At 42.1% G+C, this 16,420-nt stretch overlaps 1 protein-coding gene across 2 annotated transcripts in view; it reads left to right on the top strand.

Annotated features, from left to right (window-relative positions):
- EXOC4 (exocyst complex component 4) overlaps nt 1-16,420 on the top strand; it is a 445,477-nt gene that overhangs the window by 38,821 nt on the left and 390,236 nt on the right. For both annotated transcript variants that reach the window (XM_030457542.1, XM_030457550.1), the window contains 2 exons: nt 10,999-11,183; nt 14,040-14,149. In XM_030457542.1, the coding sequence (XP_030313402.1) occupies nt 10,999-11,183; nt 14,040-14,149 (295 nt within the window). The remainder of the gene's footprint in view (nt 1-10,998; nt 11,184-14,039; nt 14,150-16,420) is intronic.

Genomic DNA, 16,420 nt, shown 5'->3' with positions numbered 1-16,420 from the left:
ACCCAGGAGGTTCACTCTAGAGATCAAAGGGTGGGTTTTTTCCTGTGAGGGTAACTGGGTGCCAGGGAAGTTGTGATTTTTGGAGATCCTTAGAAGCCATCTGGGCTAGTGGCCCTGCTTGGAGCAGGAAGCTGGACCTCATGATCTCCAGAGGTCCTTGGCAAGCTGTAATCATTCTGTAATCAAAGAATCATAGAATGGTTGGAAGGGACCTTAAATATCCTCAAGTTCAAACCCCTCTGCATGGGCAGGGACACCTCCCACCAGCCCAGGATGCTCCAAACCCCATCCAACCTGACCTGAGACACTGCCAGGGATGGGGCAGCCACAGCTTCTTTGGGCAACCTGTTGTATCTCACCATCCTCATAGTGAAGAATCCCTCCTAATGTCCAATCTAAATCCCACCTCTTCCAGTTCAAAGTTTCTCCTCAGTTTTCTTGGAGCCTCTTCAGGTACTGGAGGACCACTACAAGATGTCCCTGGAGCCTCCTCCAGGCTGAACAACCCCAGCTCTCTCAGCCTGTGATTCTTCTGTGATTCTCTGCATCATCCAGGGAAAAACAGAGGAATTTTGCAGACAAAAACCCCTTGGTTTTGGAAAATTAACTTGCTGCAAGTGAACACAGACTTCTGATTTGAGTTTCAAGGTGGAAAGAAAAGAGAACACAATCAAGAATCATGTAAATAAAAATGTTTTCTCACTCCTCTGGTGCAACCCAAGTCCAGCACCTTTATTTCCCTCTCTTTTCTCAACTAATTTTTTCCCTGATTTATGCTTAATGTGTCACAGTTCCTCTGAGATGATGGGTGGGACAGAAAGTCATTGTCATCTGTAAGGGTTTCTGTCTGCTGGGTGTTGGTTCCTGCTGTAGCACTTTTGTTCTTCAGTTTTCCTGCTCTTATTGAGTTGCCCACAAGCTGCAGTCCCTTGGAGGGTGTCCTTGCTCCAGCATGGGTCACCACAATGCCACAGTCCCTCAGAGCTGTCCCTCCAAGAGTGTCTCCTACCACTTGTACCTGCTGATTTCTTGCAATAGATTGGTACAGGAGTCACTCCAAACCACAAAGAGCCACTGGAAAATTCCCTCAATCATGTCTCAATCATCCTTTAGATACATTTGTGATGTTAGAAGGTTTGGGAGGATCACTTCTCTAATATAGCACCTACACTTAAATTTATTAGGCCTGGATCAGGAACAGTGTGGCCAGCAGGTCCAGGGAAGGGATTCTGCCCCTGTGCTCAGTTCTGGTGAGGCCACAGCTTGAGTCCTGTGTCCAGTTCTGGGCCCCTCAGCTCAGGAAGGAGATTGAGGTGCTGGAGCAGGTCCAAAGGAGGCAACTGGGCTGGTGAAGGGACCGGAGCACAGATCCTGTGAGGAGAGGCTGAGGGAGCTGGGGGTGTTGAGGCTGGAGAAGAGGAGGCTCAGGGGAGACCTCATCACTCTCTGCAACTCCCTGAAAGGAGGTTGGAGCCAGGGGGGGCTTGGGCTCTTTTCCCAGGCAACTCTCAGCAAGAGAAGAGGGCAGGGTCTCAAGTTGTGCCAGGGGAGGTTTAGGTTGGAGATGAGAAAGAATTTCTTTCTGGAGAGGGTGATCAGACATTGGAATGGGCTGCCCAGGGAAGTAGTGGATTCTCCGTGTCTGGAGCTATTTCCAAAGAGCCTGGATGTGGCACTGAGTGCCATGGGCTGGGAACTGCAGTGGGAGTGGATCAAGGGTTGGACTTGATGATCTCTGAGGTCCCTTCCAACCCAGCCCATTCTATGATTCTATGATTCTATTCCATGTAAATTCTTTGCCCCCACTGCATCATTTTCAGGAGTTCTGCCTCTTCCTGTTGCAAAAACCCAACTCTTGGAGCATGGTTGAGGTTCTTCACAGGAATGTGTTCCTGTTTCTTCAGCAGACTTTTCAGGTGAGATCTTTGTCTCAGGAAAGTCAGGTACAAATTGAATTTGGTGCACTGCTTGTTTAGATTTGGCCCCACACATTTCTGCTGTTTTGTTAGTCATTTTCCTTCCCTGTAGCTTTTGAAAGCCAGTCCCTTGTAAAAGGAGGAGATCAATTCAGTTTTTAAATGTCAGCATTGTCTTTATTCACCCAGCAAGGCAGCTGAAAGTTTCTAGTTTGCTGCTGTTTATTTGCTGTTTTATTCAGAAGGTTCAGCTTTTCCCCTTTTGTCATACTGCATTCCTGTATGATTTGTCTTTTTTTCTTCAAATTGTGGCCTACTGCATTGTTTTCTTTTAACCTTTCTGAGTTGTTTGTTGATGTTTTCATTTCCATTGTCTGGAATCAGAACAGGCTGGCATTCCAGATGGAATAATTTGGTTTTGTAGTTTGGACAACCATTATTTTGGGGCTTTTTTATTTGTTTGTTCTCCCTTGAAGAGGCACCTAGTTAAAAGCTTTCATTTTATCTCTGCTCTTGGATTTCCAGGACTATGGAGTTCTATAATAATAATAGTAATAGTAATATTCCTCTCTTATTTTATTTAGGATTTTGGAAAATCAAAGTAATATTGAAAAACCTTTTAAAGGAATGTGCAAGTTTAGCTGGAAGCAAATTGCAAAACTTTGGCCTAGGAAAGAAAGAAGAATTTTAACAAATATCTTGCAAATTCTCCAGGCTCTGGTTTGTGGCAAAATGCTGTATCAAAACATTTCAAATTGGATGTAATGATAGGCAAATGTTTAGCTACATGGTCTTTTGAAGGCAATTAAAACTTCCTGTAAAGTGTCTGTGACCTTTAAAAGAGCTGCATAATGGCTCTGGTGCCATGGTTATTTTCTGTAAACTTATAAGCTTTTGGCTCAGACACAGCTCTTTTTTTCCAGGCTTATTTCATTGATCCTTTTTTTCCTAAATGGCCACTTTGTAGGTAATAATAAGTGCAATAAGTAGAAATAGATGAGATTTTAACATCAAAAGTGACTTAGGTTATTGAAGTCAAATTCTGTTCTAATCCAGGCCAATATTTTAATTATTGTTTAACTAAACATAGTTATTTTGTGTTTATTGAAGTGTGGTTTTCAATTGGAGAGACAGATTTTTCAGAATTGAAAAAACAAAAAAGTGATTGTTTATTTTTTTTTTTAATTATTTGTTTATGGTAAATCAGCTTTTTAAAGAATGCCAAACTGTTGATTCACCTTTCAGCTATTTTTGCTTGCTGTAGCTCCTCTCTGGACCTCAACCCCTTCTAAAAGAAAAACATTGGGGATATCTCAACTCTGATTATCTTTGTGTCCAGGTATTCACACACAATTCCACTGGATATCTCAACTCTGATTATCTTTGTGTCCAGGTATTCACACACAATTCCACTCCATACCCAAAATTCCACTCTCAGAAAAAACCCCACCACCTTATTTTAATTTTATTTTCATTTAACTAAACCAGGTGTAAGAAAGAGGCTTGAAAGTGCTGGTTTTTTTGACCAGGGAACCTCTCATAGTTCTCTTCTGCAGGTCTAATATTCAGATTGCCTGGAAAAGGCATTTCCAGGCAATGGAAATTCTGCTCCATTCTCAATCTTAACCAGAGTCTTGTAGTGGTAACTCTTCCCCTCTGCAGACAGTTCTCCATCTATTAGACCTTCATTTCTATGAACAGCACACAGGAGGTCATAGGAGCATTAAAACCAGGAAAATACTTGCAAAGTGCAGCCTAAAAGAAAAGAAAGGGGGGAAAAATCTTCTGAAATGTGATACTCTTTGTCACAGTTTAACACTGGCCTGGCAATTAAATCGAATAACAGCTGCTCTCTATTAATCTCTCTCTCCTCCTTGATAAAGGAAGGAGAGAGAATAAGGGAGAGAGACTGATGGGTTGGGAACTAAACTACACAGCTTTAATGGAACAAGAATGAGAAATAGGAAAAATGACTCAATCTATACAAATCTACAGGAAAGTTGATCCCAGGTTCCTTCCCGCTTTTCCCCAATAACTCTCCCATCCCCACTGAGGCTGCAGGGCAGCCCTGGGAAAGTCCAGGCTGGAATCCTGGGGTCAGGAGCAGTTGGGAGCTGGAGGCAGGAACACACAGATTCAGGCTGGGATGGATCAGGAGCAGAGGCAGAGGAAGGGATGGAATCCTCCCAGGATGCTGAAGCAAAGAGGAGAGGGGAAGAAGGGGAAGCAGGAAGGGGTTTGAGTCTGGTGATCCCTCCAATTTCTCTTGAGGATGAGGTGTATGGGATGGAATCCTCTGTTTGGTCAATTCTGGTCATTTCTCTTGTCTGTTCCTCCCCACAGGAGGGTTTCAGGTGGGACCTCTTGACTCCTTTTCTCCTTCTGGAGGGCCAAATGTTGCTCAGAGCTGAGCAGTGTCCTTGGCTCTGCAGCCCATTCTCCAGCAGTAACTCTAACCATGGAGTGGGATCAGTCCCAGCAGCAGACACTGCCTGAGAAACTTGCTGTGAATTTCAGCAAGTGCAGCTCCTGACAAGAGACTGAGCTGAAAGCAAAAGGACAAGCCAGAAAATCCCCTTTATCCTGGCCCAAACCAGGACACTCTTCCATCTTTTACAGCACCTTGAATCTTCGTGATTCAACACGAGAGAAGGGCAAGGACCAAAAATCAGTGGTGTACAAATATCACCCTCAGTTCAGGGTTTGGGGATAATGACAAACAAGGTTTGGTTCCCTCACTGCCTTTTTGCATAACACAGTACAGTGCCAAATCCCACTTCATCCCATGACTTGGATCTCCCCTTCCAGCACCTGGGGAGTTGTAGCCTGCAGAGCAAGGGGAGTGACTGCACTGAGAGGCTGCATCCTGAGTAACTGGTTCAGTTCTGGGGTCCCCTCCACAGGAAAAATGCATCCTTTGGGAAAGGAAAAATAGAGGTGCAAGTCCAGGGTGGCTGGGGTTAGAAGCACAGAAAGAGATGCTACAATAACTGGGTTTGTTCAGCTTGCAGAGAAGTCTTTCTGTTTGTTTTTTTTTTTATTTATTTATTGTCTGTGGCCATCTGAAAGAGTTAAAGGTGACTCCCAGAAGTGTACAAACAAGAGGCAACCACTACCAATTTGTTTGGGAGAGACCAGCTGGACAGGAGGAGTAAATTCCTTCTCCAAGAAGGAATTAAACACCAGGAGTAAGGGACCAGAGAGATGGCAAATCTCCAGGCTTGCAGTTGTCCAAACCTTGACTGGAGACCCTGAACATCTTGATCTGATGTTGAAGTTTGCCCTGCTTTGAGCAGGGGGTTGAACTGGAAACCAAGTGTGTATTATTCTAGCAACAGTAGAATGCTAATTCCCAACTTCCAGAATTCTGTCAGAAAATGCTCAAATCTGTGCTTGCTGCTGTTACAGCTGCCAGTGATGGCAGCATCCTGAGCTGCAAGAATTATTTCTCTGTGTGAATGGGGCAGTTGTGTGTCTGAGATCACTTTTTGGTAGGTGTGAATAGCAGAGAAGTTGGGTTTTTCTAGTAGTAGAAAAGAGGATCCTTTATACTACTTCTCTACCTTGGAGTCTGGATTGCCAGGAAGCTGAACAGAAGCCAGCAGTGTGCCCAGGTGGCCAAGAAGGCCAATGGCATCCTGGGCTGGCTCAGGAACAGCGTGGCCAGCAGGTCCAGGGAAGGGATTCTGCCCCTGTGCTCAGCCCTGGTGAGGCCACAGCTTGAGTCCTGTGTCCAGTTCTGGGCCCCTCAGCTCAGGAAGGAGATTGAGGTGCTGGAGCAGGTCCAAAGGAGGCAACCAGGCTGGTGAAGGGACTGGAGCACAGATCCTCTGAGGAGAGGCTGAGGGAGCTGGGGGTGTTGAGGCTGGAGAAGAGGAGGCTCAGGGGAGACCTCATCACTCTCTCCAACTCCCTGAAAGGAGGTTGGAGCCAGGGGAGGGTTGGGCTCTTTTCCCAGGCAACTCTCAGCAAGACGAGAGGGCAGGGTCTCAAGTTGTGCCAGGGGAGGTTTAGGTTGGAGATTCGAAAGAATTTCTTTCTGGAGAGGGTGATCAGGCATTGGAATGGGCTGCCCAGGGAAGTAGTGGATTCTCCGTGTCTGGAGCTATTTCCAAAGAGCCTGGATGTGGCACTGAGTGCCATGGGCTGGGAACTGCAGTGGGAGTGGATCAAGGGTTGGACTTGATGATCTCTGAGGTCCCTTCCAACCCAGCTCATTCTATGATTCCATGATTCCAACTAGAGAGTTGTTTAATTTGCCCCCACTGCTTCTTTTGAAGTGAATGTTCAAAACACTGCTGGTAAACTAAAGAAACCATAAAACCCAAACTTGCTATAATGTTCGGAGAAGATTAAAACTGATGTGGAAATGTTGTAGCTTGTAAGATATTCTCATCTTAATTGCTCCAAGTAATAAAATTAATATCCTAATAAGTGATACAGATAACTAGAAGTGAAGGGCTTCTGCCTGTCTGAGGACTCCAGATAACTTTATAATAAATGAATGGAAAATTAATGGGTGCCATTTAAATACAACATCCCTAATTTTAGAAAAGAGGGAAGGAGGCAGTTGCCTTTTAAAATGAAAAAAACTTTTTCTGTTTAGAAATGGTGCTAGCAGTATAAATACATTCAACCTTAAACATTCTGGTTTCATTCCAGATTGTATCGTCTTCTTGATTTGTACTTTAAGCAGAGAAGCAGCATCTACAATAATAAGTAGGAAACAAAAAATAAGTTTTCTTCTAAATAAAGTTTCTCTAACTGGAGAAATCATGACTTTTTTTTTTTTTTTTTTTTTTTTTCAGAGCAGTATTTGTGTTGCATTCTGACCTGTTAATGCTTTGTGCAGCTTGTCTCCCACTCATCCAGCTCCTTTTGCATGTCAGGGTTTAAAATGAGAAAAGGTTAAGGGAAAGGAGTTGGAATGATAGCCCCAAGCTGAATGAGTTGATGACACAACAGTAAATAAATCTCTGACCTTCCAAGTTGAAAACATTTTAATCATACATTTGGGTCTCTTCCACAGTTCAAGTGATGGTGTGTTAGGAGCTGAGTGGGAACATAAAATTCTGGTCTTGGTGTTAAATTGTACCAATGATTGACATAGTCCCTGGTTTTGGGTTTTTTTCAATTTTAAGTCTTTATTTTTAGTCTTGCTGTCAGTGCTCACCTTTCTTTTGGACTCCACGTGGCACTGGCTGTGCTCACTCTTCCTCTGGATAGTTGACCATCCCAGAAGGATACTTGGACTTCAAATAAAACCAATTGGAAACCACTTCTTGTCTTTCCATGTAGTCTACAGAGCTGGTGTCATTATTCCTGCTCTCACTATTTGCTTCCCTTTCTTTTCCATCCCCCTCTGTAACTCTTTATCTCCCTCCTTCTGGAGAACAAAGCCACGATGATGACAATGTGGTTATTTCCTGAAAATGACTTTTAAGAACTGATCTTTCCCAGGATACTAGGATGAAACAGAAGCCTGTCAAGGTTTTTCTCTTAACAGAAATCAAATTAGATCTTCCTGCAGTGTATTTTTGATTTTGTTCATTCTTTGCAGGCTTTGTATCATTTCAGCTTCTTATGCTGCTGTTTTGCAGTCAGTTATCCAGCACACAAAAGGCCAATTGTTCTGAAATATCATCTGGGCTCTTTATGAATAAACAATCATAAACAAGCTGCTTTAAAACTTGTTGCTAACACTTAAAATCATTTTCCTATAAGTAAAAATCACAGAAGGAAAAAATGCTTGGTTTGGTTTTTAATGTGGGTATTTCTACTTATTGCCACCTAAACCACTTGGAGACTTTACCTTGACTTCCATGACCTTGGATTGAACCTTTAGCTATTTTCCAGACCCAAAGTGTTCTGAACATGAAAGCTTTTCTCTTCCACTTTGTCTTGATAATTGGTGGTAATGGGAAATGAAATGCTGGAGATGAAATGGGTGGTTAAGTGAGAGTTTACTGGAGTGGGGATGCTTTAAGTTAAAAAGCTCTGAGAGTGCATAGTGATAGAACTTGGCTGTGTTATTTACCTGTGGAGTTTAATCAGTGGGAAAGTGGCATTTATCAAGGATATAACTTCCAGCCTATCTGACTGCAAATATGATGTGTCAGACAATTAAAAAAATCCAAACACCCCTCCTTCCCCCCCAAAAAAAGAAAAAAAAGGCAGTTTTTTTGAGAAGAAAGTGCAGTGCCTGACAATGTGGGGTTTGGGGTTTATTGGTTCTTTGGTTGTTTTTTTATTTAAAGTACAATAAATGATTGACTGCTCCATATGCTTCTTAAGACATGCCTGGGAGCTGTATGTTAGTCTTAATAATGAATTTTGAGAATGACTCTTTAGGAACTTAGAAGATAAAACCAGAGCTGAGTTATCAGACTGGAAAGCTTTAAATTTTTGTTGCTTTTAGTTAATAGTTCTCCTGAATGTCTTGGAACTTTTTTTTTAATGTCATTTTCCTACTTGCTTCTTCCAGTTCTTCCCTCACTGCATTTTCATCTCTCAGCTTCTCAGTTTGACAAATGTTGTTCCTGATCTTGTTCTTGATTTGGTGAAATTGCTGAAAGCTTTCAGGGCAGGGATGAATGCCTACAACTACTCTGAAGTGACTCAGGGGAGGTTAAAGTGTCTTTGGAATTGGGAAACTTGGGGGATGTCTCTACCTGCCAAAGGAAGAAGAGAAAAATTAGCACTTCCACTTCTGCCAAAAGTTTCCAAGCTGTGTCTGCATGGCTGCTGAGCCTTCTCTGTTTGTATGGACTCTGCCATGCTTCTTGGGGAGCAGCAAATCCTGGGTTGTGCTTCATCTGTGGGTTTGGGATGTGTTATGGCCAGAGTTCCATGATTGTTCACAAACAGGTACTGAGAGGATGGACAGAGCTTTGTGTCAGATGCTGGCAACCATAAATGCTGCTGAAGTTGCTGAAAACTGCTCTCATCATCCAGACAGAGAGAAGAATTTTATAGTTAGGAACTTCTTGGCAAAAATGTTCAGGGGGAAGGACAAAGTGAAGCTTCCTCTTAGAAACTGCTCATATTTAAAAAGCCTGGCTGCCCCTAAACTGTTTTGGGGTCATTCTTGACTTGGAGGAAAGCAAAATAATGTATTCTTGATGGATATTCCTTCAGTATATTTACTGTTTACTGGTAGTAAGGGACCAGACCTTAGCTTGGCTGGCTGCTTCCTCTATCTCTTTGCTTTTCATTTTTAATGTTTAGCTGACAGGTTTATATGAACTTAAATTCTGAAGTGCAAGCAAATGTCTTATTTCACTAATACTGCCTTCAATTATTAGGGAATGATTTCCCCACCCCCACCCCCACCCGCTGTTTGAAATCTGTGCTTATCTCTGTGCAAAACATGCTGTGCTATTTTGTCACGGTTTAACACTGGCCCGGCGATTAAACCAAATAACAGATCCTCTGTATTAATCTCTCTCTCCTCCTTGATAAAGAAAGGAGAGAGAATAAGGGAGAGAGACTGATGGGTTGGGAACTAAACTACACAGCTTTAATGGAACAAGAATGAGAAATAGGAAAAATGACTCAATCTATACAAATCTACAGGAAAATTGATCCCAGGCTCCTCCCCACTCTCCCCCAAGAACTCTCCCATCCCCACTGAGGCTGCAGGGCAGCCCTGGGAAAGTCCAGGCTGGAATCCTGGGGTCAGGAGCAGTTGGGAGCTGGAGGCAGGAACACACAGATTCAGGCTGGGATGGATCAGGAGCAGAGGCAGAGGAAGGGATGGAATTCTCCCAGGATGCCGGGTGAAGGGAAGCAGGAAATCTGGAAATCCAGAAATCTGGCTCCGCCCTTGTGATGCCTCAAATTTATACTGAGTATGAGGTGTATGGGATGGAATCCTCTGTTTGGTCAATTCTGGCATCTATCTTGTCTGTTCCTCCCCAAAGCAGGGCTGCAGGTAGGACCTCTTTACTCCTTCTGGAGGGTAAAAGTTTTCCTCAGAGCTGAGCAGTGTCCTTGGCTCTGCACACCATTCTCCAGCAGTAACTATAAACATCAAGTGTTATCAATCCTAGAAACACACACTGTCTGAGAAACTTGCTGTTAATTTCAGGAAGTGCAACTATTTAAGGAGACTTAGCTAAAAGAAAAGTACAAGACAGAAAATCACCTTTATCCTGTCCACACCAGGACATATTTCTAGTTTCTTATAAGAGCAGCACTGAGATTTTGGATGAGATGGATGCCTTTGGGTTTGGATATTTTTTTTTTTTTTCCTAGTAAATGTGGAAGTGCTCTGTTAAATATTAGAGAGGTGCAAACTGAAAGTCTTGCTTTTATGCATGGATTTCAAATTAGGTTCCTCAGCTAAGTGCATCAGGAAATATTTTACCTCTGTCCTGTTTGTTACTGCATCTATAGATCTCTGTCTGTTTCTCTGTTGCTTCTATAAAGTTATTTTTCTTAATTTGAGCCTTAATATTCAAACAAGGAAAAAACCCCACACTCTTAAGAGGTCAAAAGTACTTTTGAGCTAGCAGTAGCTTTCATGAATCTGATGACTGTGTTTATTTAAATTGTGTAGTTGCATGATACAGCAGCTCTGTGGGCTAGAAGATGAGGCTTCCAAAGCTTTTTCAGCTATGTCATGAAATCACTTGAGGCAAATAAAATTTAAGTCTTGTTTCTGCTTGTTTATAGAATTGGGAATAATGGTTGTTTGTGTTTCTGTAATGAGAAGAAGGCAATCAAACATCATTGTCAGTACAATTTTCTACCACTTCTCTACTTGCTAATCCTCCCTTTTTGTGATAAACTTTGATTTTTATTTAACTCTATGTTTTAACTAACTTGTTTTATGCATATTCTCAAAATATTTGAAGACTGTTAAATCTGAGTTGTTTGGTTATTGGACTCCTTTCATATAGTGAGTTGTTTTGCTTTCTTTTAGGAATGGAAATATAGAAATACCACTTCAATATTTTCTGCTTTCAAAGGGTTTATGGATAAAATAAACCCCTCATTTTATTCAGCTGTTCCCCTCATCAGAATCCTGAGAGATGAATGAATTGACCTTGAAAAGTCCTTGTGTGTGTTTTCCTTTCAGGTCTCAGCTGTGGATTCCTTGGAAGGTCCCCTTCTTCAGGTGGAGGGATTGAGTGATCTGAGGCTGGAGCTCCACAGCAAGAAGATGAACATGCACTTGGTGCTGATTGATGAGTTACACCGTCACCTTTACATCAAGTCTACTAACAGAGTAGGGCAACGCAGCAAGGAGAAAGGGAGAATAAGGTGGGTTTCTTGGCATGCTGAAGGCAACAGGTCTGGGAGAAAAGAGGATAATATTTTCCCTTTCAAAACTACAAAACTTTCTTGGGACACTGCCATCAACTTTTACACCTCACCCTTTGAGTTTTGGCAAGCAAATTTCTCCTGCTTATGGCTGGAAAGCAGCAAAACTCCAAATATGTTGATGCACCTTCAAGCCTGTGAGCAGTCTGTTCTTCTTGCACCTTGGCTTAGTGATTCTGTTGGTTTTTTTGCTGCCTCCCCCAGAATTATGATGAGGATAATTCCTTCTAGGGGTCTTTTCATTCTCTGATGCATCTCCCTTTCCTACAAATGCCATGTGGATGAGACTCTGGGAAAAATAAAACACAGGGAAAAATGGCTCATCTTGTCTAGGAAACATCCAAGGGTTTTAAAAGACATCCAGGTAACCATAAGGTGATTTACAGAGGTGACAGTAATTAAGTGACAGATTGTCTTGGCTGTGTTGTGTTTGTAAAGTGTGTTAGAGATGTTTAAAAACTTCTTAACTTGCTGGTGCCTCTGCTCAGTGGAAACTTAGCTTAAGTTCATGGCTATTTTTTCCTAATTTTGTGAATTTTGAGGGCATTAGAGTTGGGAGGGAAGGAAGATAGTAGCTGGAAAAGGGAGACAATATTGGAAGATAACTTCTGTAGAGTAGGGGAGGTTATAAACAGGGGTGAGGAGCCAGTATGTAATAAAGATGCAGAGAAAAGATAAATTGGCATTTTAGTATGAGAAGGAAGTGAAAATGCTTACCAAAAATAAGAGGAGAGATAGTAAGTTACATTAAATAACTTTAAGAAATAAAGGATTTATTGAAGTTGAAGTTTCTAGAAAGGAGAGTTGCTAGCAAGTCATCAGTTGCTTCCTTACTCATCTTGTTAATTAAAAAATAGACAAAGCTTTGGTCTACCCAGACTATGCAGCAGTTAATTAACTGCAGTTTTGGATGACAACTACAGGGTCCTTTATTTTGGTTTTCTGTCTTTTTTTCCACTTTCCCTGCTGCCTATCACTGATGCTTAGTGACATGAACTCCTGCAACAAGGACACTCTTGTGGCTTTGTTTTAGTGTCTTGCCCTAGGCTGGCAGTTGACCAGGATGCACTAATATTTATAATTATTTCTTGTTTTGATTATAAGTGTGTTCTTTCTGATTCTGTGAAGCTGGAATGCATAACCAGTCGTTGTAGGTATAATACTGTAGGTGTGTAGGGAGTAGCTTAGCCCTTTTATTTCAGGTTTCTTTAAGTATTTTGGCCCTAAAGGGACATTCTGAGCTCCATTATTGGAGCCTTCTTTACTAATTTGTCTTAAAAATGATTTCTTGCTTGTCTTCTTCCTGCTTTGCATTATGCAGCTGAGGCAGCATTGGCACAATTTTGGCAAATAATATCATAAATTTATTATGAAAATAACCAAATAGAAAGTCTTTCTGAGGATGAAGGTTTATTTGGAGAAGGATGGGTGTTGGTTTGACCAGAACAGGAGTTTGAAAGGGAGGAAAAAGAGCATGGGGGTTTCTAGTGGGAACTAGAAAAGGGTCAATTGGCTGACAGAAGCCATGGAAATGGGACCATATCTTCTCAATATGTAGCTTTCCAGAAAGATCTTTACAATTCCATGTTAATTTATCATCTTGTTAGCAGTAGTTAATTGTGCTGGAGGTGAATCATAGAATCATAGAATTGGCTGGGTTGGAAGGGACCTCAAGAGATCATCAAGTCCAACCCTTGATCCACTCCCACTGCACTTCCCAGCCCATGGCACTCAGTGCCACATCCAGGCTCTTTGGAAATATCTCCAGACACGGAGAATCCACTACTTCCCTGGGCAGCCCATTCCAATGCCTGATCACCCTCTCCAGAAAGAAATTCTTTCTCATCTCCAACCTAAGCCTCCCCTGGCACAACTTGAGACCCTGCCCTCTTGTCTTGCTGAGAGTTGCCTGGGAAAAGAGCCCAACCCCCCCCTGGCTCCAACCTCCTTTCAGGGAGTTGGAGAGAGTGATGAGGTCTCCCCTGAGCCTCCTCTTCTCCAGCCTCAACACCCCCAGCTCCCTCAGCTCTTCCTCACAGGAATTCTGCTGGATCCCTTCACAGCCTCCTTGCCCTTCTCTGGACCTGCTCCAGCACCTCAATCTCCTTCCTGAGGGGCTGAGGGGCCCAGAACTGGACACAGGACTCAAGCTGTGGCCTCCCCAGAGCTGAGCACAGGGGCAGAATCCCTTCCCTGGACCTGCTGGCCATGCTCTTCCTGAGCCAGCCCAGGATGCCATTGGCCTTCTTGGCCACCTGGGCACACTGCTGGCTCATGTTCAGTTTCTTGTCGATGCAGACTCCCAGGTCCTTTTCTGCCTGGCTGCTCTCCAGCCACTCTGTCCCCAGCCTGTAGCACTGCATGGGGTTGTTGTGGCCAAAGTGCAGGACCCGGCACTTGAATATGTCTTTTGGGAAATATTCACATGCTATGGCAAGCTCCAGCTGTGCCTGTTTCAGGATTGTGTTGCCATGAAGAGTCAGACAAGTCTGGAGCGCTGTCAAATTCAGAGCACTGAATCTCTTGGGGGATACCAAATTTTGCCTGTGTTGTGACAGTGTTCCCTCATCATTGCTTTTTTTGGCTTTTTCCCTTTCCCCTCATATGTTTATGCACACCCACTTGTTCATCTGTGAACTTGTCCTTGAGTAAAGGTTTTGTAAACCTCTTGTATCAAAACTGTGTTATAGTTACCTGTTGCTTAGGCTTATAAATTTTAGAAATAAATTTATCATTTGTTGTGAACCAACACTGCAAATAGTAAACTGTTTGCTTTAATTCTTTCCCCTCACACAGTTCACTTGTCAAAGATGCCTCTCCTGTACCTCTTATGGATGTTACTAACCTGTCTACACCTCGAAAATTCCTTGAAACTTCCCAGTTTGGTACTCCTGGAAGCACCAGCTGTGAGTATTTAGATCACATCCATTCCACACAGAATTAATTTGGAGGTTTTCACCTCGTGTTACAGGACTCATCCCCTCCTTGTGAATGGTTGCTGATGGGAGATCCTGAGACAAAAAGTGATTTGTGCCATGTCATGAACTGACTGAGCTGTATATTCAGAGGAGAACTTGGCCATATCTCTATTTTCCTTTTGGAAAATTTTCCTTGTACCACCTTCTCTCCCCCCATCTCTTTCAATTAAATATACTTTGTTTTCTGGATGTGTTCTGATCCTGAATCTTGTCCTTGGTATCTTGGGCAGAAGTGCTATTTCTAGTCAGTTCATTTTCCATGGAAGTTTTTCCTGTATTATTTAAGTGTAGGTAGACAGGTATGTGTAGGTGTTGAAGAGGTTTTTTGGGGGTTTTTTTGGTTTTTTTTCAGTGTTGGAGCCAAAATGTCAAAGCTTTTCCTTGTGGGAATTTTTGACTAATGGTCTTTCAATACATAGGAATAATCCTTGTGTCTATTACTACAACAAACACTGAACAAAACTCAGTTTCATTGGTGCTTTAGTATGAGGCTTGGAAAGTGCTTCACAGATGGGGCATTAATCCTGGTATTGTTTCAGTAGATTAGTAAATCAGGTTATTAAATTGTTTAACAATTTGTTAGCAATTGTGAATAATCCAGAAGTGACCTTCTTATCTCCCCTACTTTTCAAAAATGGACTGGTTCAGTATTTCTCAAATGCAGAGAGTGTTTCCTTCTCATCACTGTTACTACTTTTGTCCTTATTTGTGTCTGCTTCTTTCTGGTTTGTCTTGTCATACTTGTCTCCTAGTCTCTTTTGTTTCATCTTACCTTTTGACCTTGTAGGGCTGTTTTTTTTTTTAATTGAGCCTTGCTCCTGTGGTCTCTCAGAGCCTGAGGTTGTATATCCACATTGTGGAGGTTTGTGAGGAGTCACCAGTGCAAACTTTCAGAGCTGGAAACTCTTAACTTGGTGGTAAAAACTCTGGGGCTGAAAAAAAAAAATCCTTTAAACATTCTTGTTCTTCCCTATGATCAGTGAGAAGTCCAGTAGCTTTCTCACTAAAGATAACATGACTTAGGGGAGGGAGGAAATAAATCACAAGAAATTGTACTTCAGTCTCACTATTGTAAATGGAAACCTTCTTCCTTTTCAGTGAGTTACCTGGGTAGGGTCTGTAGTTATTTTCCATCTGAAATATTGGTCCTCTGTATGGTAAAGGAAAAAAAAAAAAAAAAAAGTGAAGTTATAGAGCTGACAGGGATCTCCTATCAGGCTTTATACTGGGCAACAGATAGGAGATATTCCTCCTGAAGATTGGAAATCCTATCCTCCTTTCAGTACCTTTAGTGTCTTCCTTTGCTTTTTTTATTACTATTGTAATATGCACCTTAAATTTGCTCTGAAATGGATTTTTAAGACTTCTGTCACCTTTGAAGACTTACAGAGCCTACCCAATCATTGCTGCATCTGCTGAGATGAAGAGGTTTGTTATTATCCAAAGCTGGCCAAGAAGTTTCTTTTCCTCCCCAGCTGTAAATCTATTTGTAAAGATAAATCCATTTTCAGTGTTTGTGACTGACTTGTGATTCTATCTGTTAAGGAAAGTACTAGGGCATCCTACTTTTCCAGAACCCCTGGTTTCATGATCTCTGACACTTATGTACTCTCCTTCTCCTTGAGCAGAGTCCAGTTCATGTTCACTAAGCTGCTGCTCAGTTTATAATTTTTGTACTGAACTGACTGTGGGCATCCATGAGTCTTTCCCACCATGATTATGGCTTTAGATGATAAAAAGGTTATAGAGGAATAAATTGTCACCCTGTACCTGGGCTCACAGTCATTGGCTACAGAAGTCTTCTGAGGAGCAGAATCCAAAATAACCCAACTTCAGTTTTGAGGTAGTGTAGCTTCTTATCTGGCTGCATTTGGAACCAAATCTAGCTTCCACTTTTTCATAAAACTTCTCTAGAATGAACTGAAAGTCAGCCTGGATTATCTATGTGATGGGGACATGTATCAACTTTCCTAAGATAACTTCTACAAAGCATGAGTTTGCTTTCTGTAAGTTCTGAAGGCAAACAAACCTATGAAGGATATTCCTTCTCTAATGAAACTATTTAGTTTGATTCCATTTTTTTGGCAGAGATGAGGCCAAGATTTTTCACCATCTTTTCCTTCCATGAAATAAGGGTACCAAATCTTATCCTACTAGAATCATAGAATCATAGAATTGGCTGGGTTGGAAGGGACCTCA

This window comes from Calypte anna, chromosome 1 (assembly GCF_003957555.1).
Source record: "Calypte anna isolate BGI_N300 chromosome 1, bCalAnn1_v1.p, whole genome shotgun sequence".
In the NCBI taxonomy this organism is placed as follows: Eukaryota; Metazoa; Chordata; class Aves; order Apodiformes; family Trochilidae; genus Calypte; species Calypte anna.
The sequence above is the reverse complement of the archived record's forward strand: the minus strand, read 5'-3'. Positions and strand labels throughout refer to the sequence as shown.